The sequence below is a fragment of the Hemiscyllium ocellatum genome, chromosome 29 (assembly GCF_020745735.1).
Source record: "Hemiscyllium ocellatum isolate sHemOce1 chromosome 29, sHemOce1.pat.X.cur, whole genome shotgun sequence".
Taxonomy (NCBI): domain Eukaryota; kingdom Metazoa; phylum Chordata; class Chondrichthyes; order Orectolobiformes; family Hemiscylliidae; genus Hemiscyllium; species Hemiscyllium ocellatum.
In genome coordinates, this window is record NC_083429.1 from 43,736,067 (window position 1) to 43,756,570 (window position 20,504).

Sequence of the window (20,504 nt, forward strand, 5' to 3'; positions counted from 1 at the left end):
GGTTGACAGGTGACTTAATTGAGACATATAAGATAATCAGAGGATTAGATAGGGTGGACAGTGAGAGCCTTTTTCCTTGAATAGCGATGGCTAGCACAAGGGGACATAGCTTTAAATTGAGGGGTGATAGATATAGGACAGGTGTCAGAAGTAGCTTATTTACTCAGAGTAGTAGGGGCGTGGATTACACTGCCTGCAACAGTAGAAGACTCGCTAACTTTAACGGCATTTAAATGGTCTTTGGATAAGTATATGGATGAAAATAGTGACAGTTAGATGGGCTTCAGATTGAGGGCTAAAGGGCCTGTACCGTGCTGTAATGTTCTATAATCTATATACTACTTCAGAAACCCATTGGAGAATGTTTCTTTTCTGAACCAAACCATCCTGATTTGGAATTGCTGTTCCTTCAGTGTCACCAGGTAAAAATGCTGAAATTCCCTGCTCAACAGCATCGTGGGTGTGCCTGACACCCCAAGGATTGTAGCAGTTCAAGAAGGCAGCTCATTACCATCTTCTACGTAGCATATAAGGATGGGCAAAAAACACAGGCCCAGCAAGCAAAGGCCATATCTTGGAAACAATTTTGTTTAAGAAAAGTCTTCAAAGCAACTAATAATAAAACATTATTATGAAAAGAACAGACATCTTGATCTTTCTGGCACCTTCGCATATTTCTTGCTTTGTAAGCCATTCCAACTTTGGGTTTTGATATCAGGTGAATGTAAATCAGTGGGCAAGAGTGCAAAAATGGTTTTTATTATATTGGTTCTTTGAAGAACAAATCTTTTAATGTGGGCACTTTGATTCTTATTTCCAGCAGTATGGTGCTGATTGGAATTTGTGCCTTTGCTTTATATCACACCTTGAAGTGAAAGAATAAAAATCTTGTGACAATATTTTGAAAATCCTGAGTACAATTTGAAACAAAGCAAACAAAAGGATCAAAGTGGACACATCAAAGGATGAGTGCTTTAAAAGAACAAGTCAGGGTTTCATGTGTTCCATTCATCTTAGTCAATGCTACCCTTTGTTACTACTTTGCATTCTCTGAAGGTATTCATAACATCTGAAAAGTGCACCTACTCTACTGTTTAAAGTCCGTTCAGTCCTGTGTAATGTGACAGTGAATACTGCCTCACCTACCAACCCCCATCCCAACACAACAACAGAACACTTCCTAATTCCCACCTCTACTGAGGCAGAGAGGAATTTTTAGTTTGACCCGAGTTGTACTTAATAGTCCCAGCAGAATGAACCAGTTTGATGTCCAATGGCAGGATCAGAGATGCAACTGGACATCCTAGACAAATTTCCTGCTGCCCCATATGTCTCACACTGTGCATGAGGAATCTGATACTCAGTTGAATTAGTGAAGGGATAATAGAAGAGAAAAGAAGAAAATATCATGAACTTTCAAAAGGTGATAAGCAAGTGAAGCCAAACCTCCAAACAATTGAAGTACTGTCAGTTACCTGCTGATGGCACTGCTGAGTAATAGATGTTTATGATTGTAGCACCACCTGCAGGTGAGTATTTGATTTTTTTTTAGATTAGACTTACAGTGTGGAAACAGGCCCTTCGGCCCAACAAGTCCACACCGACCCGCCGAAGCGCAACCCACCCATACCCCTACATTTACCCCTTACCTAACACTACGGGCAATTTAGCTTGGCCAATTCACCTGACCCGCACATCTTTGGACTGTGGGAGGAAACCGGAGCACCCGGAGGAAACCCACGCAGACACGGGGAGAACGTGCAAACTCCACACAGTCAGTCGCCTGAGTCGGGAATTGAACCCGGGTCTACAGGCGCTGTGAGGCAGCAGTGCTTTCCAGATTCCACAAACACGAATCAGGAAGAGATGATGAACTTTAAAAGGAAAATATTCTGGATCAGTGGTGCTGGAAGAGCACAGCAGTTCAGGCAGCATCCAACGAGCAGCAAAATCGATGTTTCGGGCAAAAGCCCTTCATCAGGAAAACAGCTGGGTTCCACAACTGGTTTAGGTAAGAGAACATGAAAACACAATGTTCATTTAACACAGGGAAATTCAAATTCGAGAGCACCTACGATGTGCAACTGAGTGAAAAAGCTTGACAAAGTGAATAAACATACCATATCTTCTTGTGGCAACCTGACAAGCCCGTAATTTCATGTTTGTGACTTTTTAATTGTGAACAGTACTTACAAAGTTTGCAATTCATGAATGCTAGCTGTCAACAAAAATCAAAGTGTTAAAATGTTTATTAAGCAAAAATCATGCTTTAATATTCTAAAGGTTAAATACAAAATGGATTGTTTAAAAAAAACTGTCACTTAGTAACATGGGAAAAGACAACACCAACAGATATTGGCAGGAATATTCCACAGTTAACCTTGTATATTAACAAGCAGCACCCACAATCGTTCTATTTATAGAACAAGGGCTTAAATACACCAATTGTACATAAAGCAGTGAATACTTTTAAACTAAGGCTCAATTCCCTTATGTCGAAGGCTCACCAGAACCCAAGTTTCAACATCTACATCAATGTTTTGCTGCAGAAAATATTTATTGGTTCATAGCTTCAGCAGGTGGAGGATATAATAAAAAAAAGCTACTGCTATCTGTGCACAAAATGTTAATACTGTTACCATAGAGCCTGTGATTTGTACAAACATGGCGCAGAAATTAGCTGCTTCCTGCCAAAAACGATGTCGCCACTTTTAATTTAAAAGAACAGTTCCCATTAAATGTCATGAACTTAAAAAAAACTTCATAATTAGAATACGTCCAGTCCCTTCGTCATTTGAAGTAAATGCTTTCCACCAAAATCCAGCAATTTGAATCCAGATGGAATTCAACCACATTGGGACATACGTTTAATTCCCAAGAAATCAAAAGATAAATCAGGATCGTTTAAAGACTAACAGCGCAAAGTTATAGGCACACTAGTTTTATTCAATATGTAACTAACGGTCAGGTCAATTCTCATTAATCACAATCACCCCATTCAGGTGTTGTATATTCAAACAACCCACTGACACCACCTGGCTAGCCTTGCTGCCAGTGCTTCTGAAACACTGAATCTGCCAGTCAGAAAAAACATGGGGAAGAAAAGGCTCGGATAAACAAAAACCCAAAAATAAAAAAAGCTCAAATTGTTAAGTCTTCAAAGAATTAATGAGGAAAGTTATAAAGGCCAGAGTATTTTTATTTTCGGAGCAACATTCGTGATTGCAGCCATTACAGCAGGTGGGAAGGTCACTATAAGCTTCAGCATCCCCGAGCTTTATGGATTCTTGTTCAAAACTGTCATTTGGAAAGTGCATGTGTGTGTGTGTGCATTAACTGAACATCTGATAGGGCTAAAGTTATGTAAATCCCAATATTACAAAGTTTGCAATTCTTTACTGTATAGGCTATCACAAGAAATGGCCATGTGAGCAATGTACCCAATGAACTGTGTCCCTAAGCCAGGAAGAAAACTAAAGGGCAAACAAATGCTGTAAAAGTAAAAATTCTTCCAGTTTGAAACTAAAACTGAAAAAAAAGTGCTTTATTAAACCAACATTAAATAATGTCCATCATCTCTGCTTTCGTGACTTTACTTTGACCATTTTGAGTTAATCACTGTTCTAGAAACTATAGATTTTGCAATGATAATTAACCTTAAGTAACCAAAACAGAAATCAGTCAATCGAGCGATTGAAATTTCAAGGGATCTGGGTTTGGAGCTCTTCAGGAAGCACATAGCTGCTGCAATGTTCTCTAGCAAATAGTTGCTGAATGGATCAAAGGCATTAGATTGCAGAGAGAGCTGTAGGCACTGGGTTCAATCAAAAGCAAATCCTGCCATTCAGCAGGACAGTATCAAAATCTCTGACTGCAGACTTCCACTATTGTGCAGGCTAACCCATTCAAGCTTCAGCAGTCGGATGCACTACATGAGCAGTGAGATTACCTTGCCCTTTTCTCACTCATCAGAAGTTTGCTTCATAAGCAAAAAGCAATTTTTATTTAATTGCATAAATTAAACAAATTGATTGTTTAATTGTTCCTGCATTAGAGAAATAACAATCGATACAGCTCAAGTCAGAAAGATTCCACAATCCAGAACAAAAGGTCACTTTGGTTGCCAAACTCTCTGCCTTCCTGGAACGAACAACTCAAGTTCCCAGCAAAATGACAGTGACAAAACTGCAGACTGCAGATTATATGTGCTAAGCAATTTTGTGGACTTTGCTTGTTTAAAATGACCAAAGAGCTCTGCAAAATGAAATCAGGTACAGGGCTTGATATATTACAGGTAACCCTGAAGTCAATGACAAAATCGTTCCAGCATTTTGGCGTGGTACAGAGAAGAATTCATAACCAAGAGAAGACAAGCGGCTCTCGAACAACTTGTCACATGGTTCTGCTTCAAACAGGCCTACTCCTAAACTCTTCATCCCACGCCTTATTTACTGTGGAAGAACAGTATTACATAAAGTAGACATCACTGACATCAAGTGAAAGAGCTTTCTGGAGTACAGCCTGCATTGTGCAACAATCTTCTGAAGCATAAAACGTAAATTCATAACTAGCACTAAACAACTTTTCAAGTCAATAAAACCAAAATTATGTTCTTAGTCTGACTCAGTTTACATGATTCAAGTAAGTTCCTTAGGAACTTAAGGACAGACTTTCAAGGTACAAATCTAATTTAAGTCATCTTCTCCACTGTCATCTGAAGTATCATTGTGTGCTATTTTCCAGTTTTTTCTCTTCTTTCGGCTATTTTTGATTTCTTTATCACCATCGTCTTTGGGAATGTTTTTGTGATGCTTTTTCTTTCTCTTCTTTTTCCTTTTCTCCAGCTGATTCCCTGAATCACTTTCATCTTTGCTCGTTGTGTCTGAATCGCTGCTGTGCGACAAACTGCTTTCGCTTTCAAAGGAGGTGGATGAAAGCTTTTTCTGCTTTCGTGCAGTTTTTCTGCGGTGCTTCTTCTTCGCTTTCCTCCTTTTCCTCTGATCAGAATCCTCCTCCTCTGAGCTTTCACTGTCACTCGAAGAATCGCTGCTCCGTAAATGTTTCTTCCTCCTCATCTTTTTGCTGGATTTCCTTTTGCGTTTCTTTTTGTTTGATTTACTTGATCGCTTGCGTTTTCGCGAATTCGATTTTGAAGACTTCAAACATATGGCTTTTGTCCCGTTGGCATTGCATTCATCGCTGCTACCGTTTTGGTCACTGGAAATTAAAAGTAAAAAGTCAATTCTTGCTTTGACTTTTAAGAAAGCTTTATTTAAGCTGAAAACAGACATTTCTAATGATAGCATTCTAACAGGTATAATGGAATTAGACTATAGTTGATCACTGAGATGAAAGGAAGAGAAAGAAAATCATATTGACAGATTGCCCACTTCACTGCCAATATCAAAAGTCTGAAGCCCCACAGCATGATCAAGGCAAATTTGCAAATCGCACACTGTGTAATGGTATTTTGTTCCTTTTAAACAAGTAGCAGGGTCAGTGTTGAAGCAATCACCTGATTCCGAAATTAAGCAACCCTTACTAGATGTTGCAACTAAAACAGAGTTGCAAGCAAAAAAGCTGAGCATGAGAGCAGACAAGACTCTGATGGTCAGACTCTAGACAGACAAACTTGGCACAGAGGAAAAATCTGAAGTTGGAAGTCAAGCAGAGACTGACAAACAGAATACAGCTGTGGTGGAGTCATACACAGGTGGAATGGCACGGTGACTCAGTTGTTAGCGCTGCTGCCTCAGGCGACTTGCTGCATGGCTTTTGCACATTCTCCCAGTGTCTGCATAGGTTTGCTCCAGTTTTCTCCCATAGTCCAAAGGTGTGCAGGTTAGGGTGTATTGGCCGTGCTAAATTGCCCATAGTATTCAGGGATGTGTAGGTTAGGTACAGTAGTCAGGGGTAAATGTAGAGTAATAGGGTAGGGAAATGGCTCTGGGTGGGATACTCTTCGGAGGGTTGGTGTGAACTCAATGGGCTGAAGGCCCTGTTTCTACACTGTAGGGATTCTTCGGTGAGGTGCTGCTTCCTCAGGAGGGATATATTTAGACTAACATTTTACTGAATTCAGATCAAAATAGCGAAAGACCTCTCCAATCTTACATATTTACTTTTGATACTTCACATACTTAGATGCAACTGCAATTAGAATATAACATCTTAAACAAACACAGCTTTTGCAGTGGTTTGTTTTATTTCAATGACAATTGGCATTCTAAGTGAGTGGCTGGTACTCTCATGGAAGGCTAGAAAATGAACAGCTATTTTATAATGGAGACTTTCAGTGCTGGATTCAATTCTGTCATCACTGCGTTCAACACCAAGCTATGCTTTTCAGTTAAACATCCAAGGATTTTCAACTTATCGAAAAGACAGGGAGGTGGGGTTGCCTTGTTAGTTAAGAACAAAATTAAATCTATGGCACTGAATGACATAGCATCGGATGATGTGGAGTCAGTGTGGGTGGAATTGAGGAACCACAAAGGCAAAAAAACCATAATGGGAGTTATGTACAGACCTCCTAACAGTGGTCAGGACCAGGGACACAACATGTACCGTGAAATAGAGAAGGCATGTCAGAAAGGCAAAGTCACGGTGATCATGGGAGACTTCAATATGTAGGTGGACTGGGTAAATAATGTTGCCAGTGGATCCAAAGAAAGGGAATTCATGGAATGCTTACAGGATTTTTTTTGGAACAGCTTGCCATGGAGCCCACAAGGGAGCAGGCTATTCTGGACCTAGTGCAATGTAATGAACTAGACTTTATAAAAAACCTTAAAGTAAGGGAACACTTAGGAAGCAGCGATCATAATATGGTAGAGTTCAGTCTGCAGTTTGAAAGAGAGAAGGCAAAATCGGATGTAATGGTGTTACAGTTAAATAAAGGTAATTATGAGGGCATGAGAGAGGAACTGACGAAAATAGACTGGAAGCAGAGCCTAGCGGGGAAGACAGTAGAGCAAAAATGGCAGGAGTTTGTGGGTATAATTGAGGACACTGTACAGAGGTTCATCCCCAAGAAAAGAAAGATTATCCGGGGAAGGATTAGACAACCATGGCTGACAAAGGAAGTCAGAAAATGTATTAAAGAAAAAGAGAGATCCTATAAAGTGGCCAAGAGCAGTGGGAAATCAGAAGATTGGGAAGGCTACAAAAACAAACAGAGGATAACAAAGAGAGAGGAAGGAGAGGATCAAATATGAAGGTAGGCTAGCCAGTAATATTAGAAATGATAGTAAAAGTTTCTTTCAATACATAAGAAATAAACAACAGGCAAAAGTAGACATTGGGCCACTTCAAACTGATGCTGGAAGCCTAGTGATGGGAGATAAAGAAATAGCAGGAGAACTTAACAAGTACTTTGTGTCAGTCTTCACAGTGGAAGACATGAGTAATATCCCAACAATTAAAGGGAGTCGGGGGGGCTGAGTTGAGTATGGCTGCCATTACAAAAGAGAAAGTGCTAGAAAAGCTAAAAGGTCTTAAATTGATAAATCTCCTGGCCCCGATGGGCTACATCCTAGAGTTCTGAGGGAGGTGGCTGAGGAAATAGCGGAGGCGTTGGTTGAGATCTTTCAAAAGTCACTGGAGTCAGGGAAAGTGCCGGATGATTGGAAGATCGCTGTTGTAATCCCCTTGTTAAAGAAAGGATCAAGACAAAAGATGGAAAATTATAGGCCAATTAGCCTAACCTCGGTTGTTGATAAAATTCTGGAATCCATCATTAAGGATGAGGTTTCTAAATTCTTGGAAGAGCAGAGTCGGATTAGAACAAGTCAACATGGATTTTGTAAGGGGAGGTCGTGCCTGACAAACCTGTTGGAATTCTTTGATGAGGTGACAAGTAGGTTAGACCAGGGAAACCCAGTGAATGTGGTCTATCTAAACTTCGAAAAAGGCCTTTGATAAGGTGCCACACGGGAGGCTGTTGAGCAAGGTGAGGGCCCATGATGTTTGAGGTGAGCTCCTGGTATGGATTGAGGATTGGCTGTCTAACAGAAAGCAAAGAGTTGGGATAAAAGGTTCTTTTTCTGAATGACAGCCGGTGACAAGCGGTGTCCCACAGGGTTCAGTGTTGGGGCCGCAGCTGTTCACATTATATATTAATGATCTGGATGAAGGGACTGGGGGCATTCTAGCGAAGTTTGCCGATGATATGAAGTTAGGTGGACAGGCAGGCAGTACTGAGGAAGTGGGGAGGCTGCAGAAAGATCTAGACAGTTTGGGAGAGTGGTCCAGGAAATGGCTGATGGAATTCAATGTGAGCAAATGTGAGGTCTTGTACTTTGGAAAAAAGAATACAAGCATGGACTACTTTCTAAACGGTGAGAAAATTCATAAAGCCAAAGTACAAAGGGATCTGGGAGTACTAGTCAAGGATTCTCTAAAGGTAAACATGCAGGTTGAGTCTGTGATTAAGAAAGCGAATGCATTGTTGTCATTTATCTCAAGAGGGTTGGAATATAAAAGCACCGTTGTGCTACTGAGACTTTATAAAGCTCTGGTTAGGCCTCATTTGGAGTACTGTGTCCAGTTTTGGTCCCCACACCTCAGGAAGGACATACTGGCACAGGAACGTGTCCAGAGATTCACACGGATGAACCCTGGAATGGTAGGTCTAACATATGAGGATCAGCTGAGGATCCTGGGATTGTATGCATTGGAGTTCAGAAGATTAAGGGGAGATCTAATAGAAACTTACAAGATAATACATGGCTTGGAAAGGTGGATGTTAGGAAATTGTTTCCGTTCGGCGAGGAGACTAGGACCCGTGGACACAGCCTTAGAATTAGAGGGGGTAAATTCAGAACAGAAATGCGGAGACATTTCTTTAGCCAGAGGGTGGTGGGCCTGTGGAATTCATTGATGTCACAAGGAATTAAGGGCTACGGGGAGAATGCGGGTAAATGGAGTTGAAATGCCCATCAGCCATGATTGAATGGCGGAGTGGACTCGATGGGCCGAATGGCCTTACTTCCACTCCTATGTCTTATGCTTCTAGGTAGGAAGTTAAAAATCACACAACACCAGGTTATAGTCCAACAGGTTTAATTGGAAGCACTAGCGTTCTTACTATGTCTTTATTAAGATGACTTAATAAAGACATACATGATCACCTAATGAAGAAGCAACTCTCCGAAAGCTAGTGCTTCTAATTAAACCTGTTGGACTATGACCTGATGTTGTGTGATTTTTAACTTTGTACCACCAGTCTACCACCTGCATCTCCAAATTACTTCTCGGTAGGAACTGCAAATTGGAACTCAAGGTGGCATTTCACCCACCAATCAGCATACTTCCAATGATAAAACTCCTTAGATTCAAATGAAAGGTTAACATCAGATAAGATGTTAACATGCAAGCCCTGTCTGCCATTTCCAGTGAATGTAAAAGATTCTAGGAAATGATTTTCAGATGACTGAGGTTATATCACCAGTGTCTTGGCATTATTTATCCTTCAACCAACAATGCAAAATCAGATTCTTTGGTGATTATCTCATTTCTGTCTGAGAGAGATTGCTGTGCGTGATTTGACTGCACATTTCCTTCATTACTGAGATTACACTTCAAAACACTTAATGAAACACATTAAGACATCCTTCCATCAGGAAAATCACTAAATATTACAGAAAATACAGAGGCAGGGAGTGAGGGTGATTTAGCAGCTCGGATCAGAAATTGGCTAGTTGTAAGAAGACAGAGGGTGGTGGTTGATGGGAATTGTTCTTCCTGGAGTTCAGTTACTAGTGGTGTACCGCAAGGATCTGCTGTTTGTAAATGACCTGGATGAGGGCATAGAAGGATGGGTTAGTAAGTTTGCGGATGACACGAAGGGTCAGTGGAGTCGTGGACAGTGTGAAAGGATGTTGCAGGTTACAGAGGGACATAGATAAACTGCCGAGCTGGGCTAAGAGATGGCAAATGGAGTTTATTGTGGAAAAGTGAGAGGTGATTCGCTTTGCAGGGAGTAACAGGAATACAGAGTACGGGACAAAGGGTCAGATTCTTGGTAGCATGGCTGAGCAGAGATACCTTGGTGCCCATGTACATAGATCCCTGGAAGTTGCCACTTAGGTTGATAAGAGTTGTTAAGAAGGCATACGGTATGTTAGCTTTTACTGATAGAGGGATTGAGTTTCAGAGCCATGAGGTCATGTTGCAGCTGGAGTGGCTGCACTTGTGTACAGTTCTGCTCGCTGTGTTATAGAAAGGATATGGAAGCATTGGAAAGGGTGCAGAGATTTACTAGGATGCTATTTGGTACGTTGGGAAAAATCTTATGAGGAAAGGTTGAGGAACTTGAAGCTGTTTTCAAAATAGAGAAGGAGGTTGAGAGATGACTTAATAAAGACATATGAAATGATCAGAGGGTTTGTGGATAGCGACAGCCTTTTTCCTCAGATGGTGATGGATAGCACAAAGGGATATAAATTGTGGGGTGATAGATATAGGACAGATGTCAGAGGTAGACTCCCTACCTGCAACAGGAGTAGACTCACCAACTTTAAGGGCATTTAAATGGTCATTGGATAAACACATGGATGATAGTGGAATACCATAGGCTTCAGATTGGTTTCACAGTTTGGCGCAACATCAAGGGCTGAAGGACCTGCACTGTGCTGCAATGTCCAATGTTCTAAATTCCAGGTCTGTCTTAGATTTCCCCCTGAGATGCTGCCTAACCTGCTGTGCTTTGACCAGCAACACATTTGCAGCTGTGATCTCCAGCATCTGCAGACCTCATTTTTTACCCCCAATATTCTTTTCAAGTTAGGATTATAGTAGATCACTGCACTTACAATACGGAGCCAGTTTTTAAAACTTACCTCTCAGATTCAAACTCCTCTGGATAAAGTTCTTTGTAGCCACTGTGGCCCCATCTGAATAAACAAAGCCATATGAGTCAGTATAAATACATGATTTAAAATAAATGGAAACGAGTAATATTTAATATTTTTGACTAAAACGAAAAAGAAATTGGAATGAGGTTTCCATGGAGCAATATTGTGCTCACACTCGATCACATAAATCTCTTCATTGTGTAAGAATATTCTGAGTAAGATTAAACACTTTTCCACTGCAATGATTTTCCACAATATATCTGACTACTAAGCATTATCTCTCAGAACTAGCAGTGTCCTGAGACCCAGTGGCTTTGAGTAAGAGCTGACAAGGTTTTTTGAGCTAGCAGACTCTCCTGATTAATAATTGTGCGCGTACAAATTTAAAATTCCAAACTTCATTTTAATGAAGCCTCACAATATCCATCCTCTCATAACAAATATACTGTTCAATCAACAGTAACACAGAAAACGTACCCTCTCCTAGACCTGCATCAATATCAGTCAGAAACGTTTTTGAGTCGTACACTAAAAGAACTTAGATGTTTGATTGCCCCTCTAGGCTCCAGTAACACTCTCAGCAAATGGAAGATCTGGTCTCTTCTCAATACAAACTCTTAATGATCAACAATAAACAGAACAGGTGATGACATCTTATTCTAGTACATGCCACCCATCCCTTATTATACTTTGTCAAGTTATTAAACTTCTGCCATTGTAGCTTGGACCGAAGGATATGTTTCTGTGCTGTATAACGCTTTGATTCTATGATCTTAGGTGAGGAGCAATATTGACAGCCATCTCAAGTGAAATGACTCTAGTGAACTCTCTCTAATTTCACAGTTTTGTTCTGCATTTCCTGATGGCTGAGGGACTGACATACAATATAGTGTGCCAGTGATGTGGGAAACTGAGGTGATACACAATTGATTCCATTTCTTATGTGCATTTTCTACTTTCTCCCATCCAAAGTGGCAATTCAGTGAACTGCCCCATGCTACTGACATTGCTGTTCTGCAATCAGTCACTAAGGACAGGCCAAACATTACCCTCTGACAAGATTTTTCTTTCTTCCCTAACAGAAATTATTTAGCTTTCTCTATGCCCACTGGCAGCCCAAAACACATTGCTCACCACTTGTGAAACACAAAGATAAATTACCTCAGATTTGGTGAGTTGCCTTGCCATCAGGTTGCCTATCTGATTTTATCAATGGCCTGTGCAGCAATGATTTTAAATAATTCTAACCTTTTAGAACCTTCTCCTCACCAAAGTAAATGCTCTGAATCTTGCATAATTCATGGAAAACACGTGTTTTTGAATGAGCAAAGCTAGTGTCGAGAATATCTATAGAATGTTTTGTTGAGGATATTTTTGAGCCTTCGAACAGTAAATGAAACAGTAGCCTTCAAAGGGAGTTGTCTAAAACCGATCAATTGCCCACAAAAACTGATTGATTAATTAAAATTGCCAGTAATTGATTTTGAAAATGTCTGGGAAAAAGATAACAACTTACAAGACTAACATGGTTAATGATTAATCAAGCAAACTTGTTTTCTTCTCTGCAGGTCCTTCATAAGATACAGCAGAAGAAATAGGCCAACCGGCCCATTGAGTCTGCTCCATCATTCAAATCATAGCTGACACGTTTCTCAGAAACATACTTTTTCTAAAAGTGCCTCCAGAAAGGAAAAGCAAATTTATGGGATGGACAACATTAAACAGCAGAACTCTCAAGATTACTCAATTGAAAACAAGTCTATAATTTAAGAAAAGTTATGCATAAAAGAAAAATTCACTAAGTGGCTTATGGTTCAAGTGAACTTCAAGCACAGGTATTGTGATCCAATATTGACCCTTGGCTACCACTTTTGCTTCTAACTTGCAAAATGCTCATTTGTTAAAATAAGTAAACAGTTCTATAACAATCAGATAAATATTTCAGGTAAAGTGCATATTTCCCCAAAATACATTCTAAATCTCTTAATTCAAAGCCAACTAATTCTAATAGTCTTGTCAATTTCTTTTTAACAGCAAATGAGAGTTTGAACTACCAGAATGAGACTTTTTTTCTCTATCAAGAGATGCATAAATGTAATCAGCTACAACAAAATACAAACTAGTTTCTGTGTCATAACTTCACCCAAAGAACACTGCACCTCCTGTCAGTTAAGAGATGTGAAGAAGCACACCTGTTTGGATCACTTGCTTCAAACTCATACAGCTTCTTTGTCCAGTATCTTGTTTCACGCTCATCCTGTGGAGTGGTCAATGGCTTACGGGCAGCAGCATTTGCTTTTCTGTCTTTCTCCTCATCCTCTTCATCGTACCCATCACACCGCATTCTATTGCTGGTTCAGATCGGCATTGTTTTAATAAGGATATAGTTCATTTTCTTCTTCCCTTTCGTCTAAACTTCCCATTCGCCCAACACACACACAATTTTCTGATTTAAAGTAGATATGGTAACAATATCTTTGCCAGTACTATCCTGTAACCAAACAGGATGAACAGCTATGACGTGTTAGTGTGCATTAACAAGATAATTGCCTGTCCACAGCATTATTGTTGAAGACATTTCTGTAACCTTCCTTAATTACTTTTGCCACTTTTTCAATAGTCACGAGATGGTGATCAAGGATTTCCTTCCTCACCCAATCTGTTGGGTGTGGTTGGCTCAGTCCAACTCCACCCCAGGAGAGGATCAGCTAACGCAGCAGAGGTTGGGACCATGTGGTCTCCCTCTCTTCATCCCAAAGTAATGCCTTTACTCAGATTGGATCGTTTGTACAGATAAAATAAGAACAAAGAACTGCGAATGATAGAAATCTGAAACAAGAACAGAAAGTGCTGGTGAAACTCAGCACGTCTGGCAGCATCTGGAGAGGGAGAGAGGGAGGGAGAGCGAGTGACCAGAGTTAACATTTTAAGTCCAGTGACCCTTTATCAGAACAACTGGATTTGAACTGTTAACTCAGTTTTTCTCTCTCTACAGATGCCTCCAGACCTGCTGAGTTTCTGCAGCAATTTTTGTTTTTGTTGTACAGAACCTTGCTCGTGACTATTTTCCCCAGATTTCAGCAGAACAGCTCCATTCCTGAGGTTTTGAATTTTCACTTCTAGATGTGAGTAGTAATGAGCTTCCAGACCCAGAATACTGATGAGAATAAAAACAATTAAATTCAATAGGTGCTTTAAAAAATAAAATCTGTATATGCCACAGCTAAAGAATCTCACAAAAACATACAATGATAGATGCCTTTTTAGGATATGTATCTCTCATTCACAAACACAGGTCAGCAGCACCAAATACTGCTGAGAGGAGAAAAGGAACTTAATTTTATCCTCAGCACTTGTTTCTCCAAAGAACAGGGTTAGATACTTACCCTGGCAAACTCTCAGAGGATTTCTTTCTCCGCTGAAAAAGTCTCATCTCATGTGTATGCTTCTCTTTTTCTCTAATTTTCCACATCTCTGACTCTTCTTGAATCTGCAAAATGAAAAGTCGGAAGAGATTTAAAATAAAACCTGGCGTACTGCTGAGTTGATTGAAATTACTAGGTCAATGACTCAAACGGCAGAATACTAAGCTCTGGGTCAGAACTGCTTAAGTTGAATCATGTTTAGAGTTATGGAATTTTTTTATCCATCCATGGTAGGACAAAATGAGCAAAATAGTCTGAAGCTGCAGACAGAACAACGCGAGGGAAATAGAGGAATTGAATTTTTGTAACACTGTGGCTCTTCTACAGTGAGAACAAGATCATTGTTACATCAAATAATGGAAACCAACCTTTGTGGGTCACTTCTCTCACTGAAAGTAATCAAATCTACTACACATTTGATTCTGCCCCTTACTGCAGTTGCTGTAAAAATTTGAAATAAAAATGATAAATTCTGAAAATACTCAACAGGTCAAACATCATCTGTGAAGTCCTAAATGAAGGTCATGTTTCAAGTCAATGACCTTACATCAGAAGAGTGTTTCCAGGATGCCCTGTTTATATTCTAGGAATCCATGATGTACCTCAGAATTTCAAAACATTGTTTATTAGTTGTTCATACTTTTCTTTTTTCCCTGATAACTGCACAGTGCAAAAATGCATTGAATAACTCCAATTAAAATCATTAGTTAATGCTCATTCACTGATCCACTACATAAAATGCATTCATTACCTATTCTCAACTTCGATCTAATGATAACATTCACAACTTCACAATGATTCCAATACATTCTTGCCCAGCTTCATATCTTAGACCATTCATAAACTGGAGATCATCCTAAACTTGGTTGCAAATATCTTGACTCTTATAAAAGTCCCATTCACTTATCACCCTTGTACTGAATTCCAAATTGAGCAATGTATTGATTTTAAAATTCTCATCCTGGTTTTTAAAGCCCTCCGTGGCCTCAGCCCTCCACATCTGTAATCCTTTCCGCACCTACACCCCTCTGGACTAGCTTTGCTCCTCTAATTCAGACTTCTTACACATCACTGACTGTAACTTCTCCAACATAGGTGGATATTCCTTCAGCTGCCATTCTTTGAACCTCTTACCTCTCTTTTTGTCATTTAAGATATTCCTTAAAACCTATTCTCTAATCAACCTTATGGTCATCTGGCCTACTACCAATACATTCCTCAATGTCAAATTTTGCTTTATACTGCTCCCATGAAGCATTTTGGGATACCTAGCTAAATGTCTTACTCACGTGCATGTTTGTTGTCAGCCACATAAAACCAAATGGGAGTAAAATATCCTTAAGAAATTCCAAATAAACGTGAGATAACCCAGAATTGTGTCGATATGGATATGCATTTGAAAATCGATTCCAAAAATTAAACATATTTACTTGTTTATGTTGCAATACTGAATATAAAATTATAAACTAAAATAATTAAACAGGGCACAGCTGTAGTCTACTTAACATACTAGATTTTTTTCCCAATTAGCTACTCTTCTGTGGGCATTGTTACACTGAAACATTCTTCACTTGAATTTGTAAACTTAAATGGACCAAATTTACTTTGTTGTGTGCATCTGTGTGACGGATGACGTTTCGCAGAAGAACTTTGCCCATGGGAATTCGAGCCATTGTGGTTGTTCTGCTAAATAAAAGAGAAAAACATCAATCTAAGTTGCAGCCAAATTCGCAATGGAGGAGTTACAAGTTCCTTTCCACAATCCTTGCTATTTTTCAATAATTAACTTTTTTTTAAATGCAAGCTAAATGAGAGAGAAAAACCACCAGGAACCTTGCTTTCTACAATCCTGGCCATTTTTAAAGGTTAACTTTTTTTTCCTTTAATGCAAATAAAATTAGAAAAAAACCCATCAAACCCCTTGAGCACTGCACTGCCCAACATCCATTATTAGAATGATTTGAAGGTTAAAGACAACAGTTTTAGCTGTGGCCAAGTATTTTGCTGACCATCACATACTAAGATTGCACATGGAAAGGAATGGCTGAATGCTACTTGGAAATCATCACCTTTGGAACTATCATCGCCTTCAGAGGAAATAGCCCCCCAAAAAAATGTATGCCCCTGTGCCATTGAAAATGTTTTAAATATTTATCAAATATAATGGACTGAAATAGCAGCACAGAATGTACATGGCCTCAAACTTGTGTCTTGAGGGTTTATGGAACTCAGATAATCGTATCTGCTCAGGACCTCTGTTGGGTCCTGCTGAAGATTAATGAACATCAATATTCATTTGGCTTGTGAAGCTTAGAGAAAACGTGGCAGAATTTGCGCAACCTAAAGCATGATTAATTTAAAATAATCGTCACCCAGAAAATAAAAATGATATTATGAGCATAACACCTAAGATATTACTAGAGATGTTTTTATTGCTATGTTAATATTTCCACTGTTTAGAAAATTGAATAAATAATTTCAGATTCTTCTGACCACTTCTTTCTTGGCAACTGTGGCTGTTCAGTAAGTACATCTAATCCTGAGCTAACTGAAAAGCTATTAAATCTGGGTGAAGACTTCATTCAGTCCTCAAGCATAATCCTGAGCTTTCTATCACCTGTCATTTCAATTCTCCCACCTCTGACCTTTGTATCCTTGGACTTTTCCACTGAAGCTTAATACAACTTCAAAGAATAGCACCTCACCTTTCAACTGGGCATCTCGCTTTCTCTAGACATTGTGTTCTACAATTTTAAGTAATATCCTCTGCCCCCATTTTGTGTTTACATTTTCACTATTTCAGCTTTTACCTCTTAATCCTTTCCTTAACTTCTTTATTTCGTGACCGGATGACTGCTACCCTAACATTCACACTTCATCTAGACATTTTAAGCTTTACTAATATCATTATCACTTCTTTTTGCTTTGTGTATCATGATTTTATAAAATCATTTAATCTTTCTGCCATCCATTCTACCACAGATGATCACTTTCATTGTTCTCCCCACTCACCCCTTCAACTCGCTCAAAATTTATTACATTTCTAATATGTCAGTTCAGATGAAGAGTCACAGAACCTTATGTGTTTCTCTCTCCACAACTGCTGCCTAAGCTGCTGAGTATTTCCAGCATTTGCTGCCTTCATCTCAGAATATCTAATATGACCACATCTGAAAGATTTTGCTTTTGCCATTAAGAACCTTTTCTTTCAATATACAAAAGGAACTCTTCCAATTATAAGTAGAGAAAAATATTTGTCTGTCTGAAGTTCAGTAACGTTCTGACCTAAGATCATCAAGCCTTCTTCTCAGATGCTGCTTGAGCTGTTTTTTGTAGAATGTTATGCTTTTACTATAATTTGACTGGAGTAAACATGCCAGTCCACCAAGGTATTTCTTTGATCAAAACAACAGCTCTTTGGGTGCAAGAAGAGTCAAAGGTTTGGGGATGCTGTGACCATCATAGAATGGTTGTGACCCAGAAGAAGGTGCGACGACGCTGCTCCCTTAACAAGCTTATGCTGTCCTTGGCTATTTTAATCAGAGAGTTTGTAAAAGACACAGACTCCGAAACGTCTGGGGTTGAAGGATTTTAGGGCCAAATAGATAAAGGATACTGCCTCAGGCAACAGACTTTTAAGTTTAAAAAAAACTTGTACAATGAAAGACGAGTGGCCAGCTCTCCCAGCTCAGTTTCTCGCTGGTCTGGCTATTCACTGAAAGCAATCACGCTGTCGTAAAAGCTGCTGGACCCAAAAGACCCGGGTTCAATTCCCGACTCAGGCGACTGACTGTGTGGAGTTTGCACGTTCTCCCCGTGTCTGCGTGGGTTTCCTCCGGGTGCTCCGGTTTCCTCCCACAGTCACAAAGATGTGCGGGTCAGGTGAATTGGCCATGCTAAATTGCCCATAGTGTTAGGTAAGGGGTAAACGTAGGGGTATGGGTGGGTTGCGCTTCGGCGGGTCGGTGTGGACTTGTTGGGCCGAAGGGCCTGTTTCCATACTGTAAGTCTAATCTAATCTAATCTCTCTGACATCTCTCCTGTAAGATAGCGCGAAGGGTCAAGTCAAATGCACAAAGTGGTGTTTTTGGGGATTGTTGCAAGTGTTTGGAACAGCATCATTAAATTGGTATAATTTGTTGGGTTTTCAGATAAGTTGTTATTCTGTATTGTTGTCTTTTGTCTGTTTCATTCAGTAATCTTGTAAATAAATTCTGTTTTGTTTGAAAAAAAGTGTTGGGCCAGCTGCATCACTCCTGGAATATCTGCATTACACCTGCTTAAAACAACGAGCAAAGTTAGCGTCTGGCCTGGTCCATAACAGAGGTCAATTGGCATGCCATACCAGCACCAGCTCATTGCAAGAGGAAACAGAGTTTATCCCATATTTTCATCTCTTCCTCACTGCTCTACAAACATTTCTGACATTTATAACCAACTTATTCAAATGTGTTATGATACTACAGCTGGAGCAGATGGGACTTGAATCCAAACCTCCTGAGCCAGAGGTAGAGATACGACCATTGTGCCACAACAAACCTCCCTGCAAAAATTTTATTCTTGTATAATTGCCTTATTCTTTTCCATCACACAATCAGACACAGAAGGACCTTGACAGCATAGATGTTAAGAAAATGCAAAGGATTGGAATCTACACCTAGGAGTTACAGGGTCAAGGTATGGCAACTCTCATTTAAAACAGTAATAAGGAAGATTTATGTTTTTTCTCAGAGGTTGGTTGATGTTTTGAACAGGCTGGAATTAGACAGATTTTTTAGGAACCAGGTTCTGTTTGGAATGACAAGGCTAAGTTGAACAGATTTTGACGGAGTTGAGGTTATGAGAGAGCAGGGGTAAATTATATTTTTAGAAAATTGGGGCTATGAGACGGCAGATACAAAAGAAACTGCAGATGCTAGAACCCAAAGCAGACAAAAAGGAGGCTGGAAGAACACAGGCAGCATCAAGAGGTCGAGAAGTCAATATTTTGGGAATGACTCTTCTTCAGGACTGGAGGTGGAGGTAGGGAGAGCTACAGTCGTGGAGTGTGGGGTTAGGGAGAGCAGTGGAACAGTAAGATAGGTTGCACATGTAGTGGGTACAACTGACAAACAGGAAGCTAGACTGAATTAGGTCGATTTTTCGGGTGGTCTGGGTTTTTTTTTGGTGGGGGGGGTCAGGTTTCTCCTAAAGGGGGGGGGGTGTCAGGGCTCTCCCAAAGTGATGTTGGATAGGGGTCAGGGCCCTCCTGAAGGGGGCAGGGGGGAAGAGAGGGTGGTCAGGGCTCTCCTGATGTGGGGCGAGGGGGGTCAGGGCTTGCCTGAAGGGGGGGGGGGAAAGAAGAGAAGAGAGGGCTCAGGGCTCTCCTAAAGTTGGGGTGGGGGAAGAGGGGTCCGGGCTCTCCTGAAGTGAGGGGGGGGGGTGGGGAGGTCAGGGCTCTCCTGAAAGGGGGGGGTTGGAGGTGAGTCAGGGTTTTTCTCAAGGAGGAGGGTGTCAGGCTAAGACAGATTTTTCGGGAGTTGGGGGTAAATGGAAGGGGGTGGGAGGGTGGCGATGAAGTGGGATTCGGGTCATCGCCAGGTGAGGAATCGGCTCGATGGAAACAAATGGCCTGGGCGCCACGTCAATATCCGGGGGGGGGATCTTCGCTCCATTTAAAACCTCGAGAAGGAGCCACAAGTGGGGCCGAGGAGCAGCTTCTACCCTCCGAGTCGGCGGAGGGAGGCCCTAACCGGCGGGGTCTGGTTTGGTTTGGTTTACCTGCCGGTCTCTCTCTCTGGCCCGGCCTAGCCCAGCCCAGACTGGCCCGGCCCCGGCCTGGCTCCAGCCAGCCCTCAGGCCGCTCGCATCGTCCCTGCTCCCCGACCGGAAGTCGGTGCCACCCTCACACCGCTCCGCAGACAAACACTTCACCCCCACCTCAAACAACCCACCGACCAAACACACACAAACCCAAAATCAACCTCAGCCGCTATCCCCCACCGGCCACGACCACGAAAAAAAAATCCCATCAGCAGCATCTTACATTTATTGCCGAACCTGTCAATGCACTCACCTTAAGGGGAGGGAGATGAAAGGATGAATGATTATCGGGCTACAGCATCAAAATTGAGATCGGGGATCGGCCTTTTAGATAAAAGCTTGCACAGGGAGGATTTAACATTTTATTTTGTTGTGTCTGGACGGCGGTGAAGTTTTGTTCCTGGTAACCGGGGAACGTTTC

General features: G+C 40.8%; 1 protein-coding gene across 4 annotated transcripts; it reads right to left on the reverse strand.

Annotated features, from left to right (window-relative positions):
- Positions 1–2,231: 2,231 nt before the first annotated feature.
- On the reverse strand, positions 2,232–20,480 carry nkapd1 (NKAP domain containing 1). 4 transcript variants are annotated; one of them, XM_060846979.1, is made up of 6 exons: positions 20,337–20,480; positions 15,886–15,964; positions 14,243–14,346; positions 13,049–13,207; positions 10,842–10,895; positions 2,232–5,217 (listed from the first exon to the last, which is right to left on the reverse strand). In XM_060846979.1, exons 2-6 carry the CDS (start codon positions 15,952–15,954, stop codon positions 4,686–4,688), a joined length of 918 nt encoding a protein of 305 aa, XP_060702962.1. In that variant the 5' UTR covers positions 15,955–15,964; positions 20,337–20,480; the 3' UTR covers positions 2,232–4,685. The 4 variants fall into 4 exon arrangements, with proteins under 4 accessions (XP_060702962.1, XP_060702961.1, XP_060702960.1 ...); XM_060846978.1 differs by lacking the exon at positions 20,337–20,480 and adding an exon at positions 20,042–20,153; XM_060846977.1 differs by lacking the exon at positions 20,337–20,480 and adding an exon at positions 20,042–20,153 and having other exon boundaries at positions 15,886–15,967.
- Positions 20,481–20,504: the final 24 nt, after the last annotated feature.

What these genes read in the sequence shown, in the direction of transcription:
- nkapd1 (XM_060846979.1), bottom strand. Translation starts at nt 15,954, where the DNA reads ATGGCTCGAATTCCCATGGGCAAAGTTCTTCTGCGAAACGTCATCCGT. An exon ending in ACACAGATGCACACAACAAA is followed by an intron (nt 14,347 to 15,885) that starts GTAAATTTGGTC and finishes TTCATTTTGCAG; the next exon opens with ATTCAAGAAGAGTCAGAGAT. An exon ending in GAAGCAAGTGATCCAAACAG is followed by an intron (nt 10,896 to 13,048) that starts GTGTGCTTCTTC and finishes TTGTTTATTCAG; the next exon opens with ATGGGGCCACAGTGGCTACA.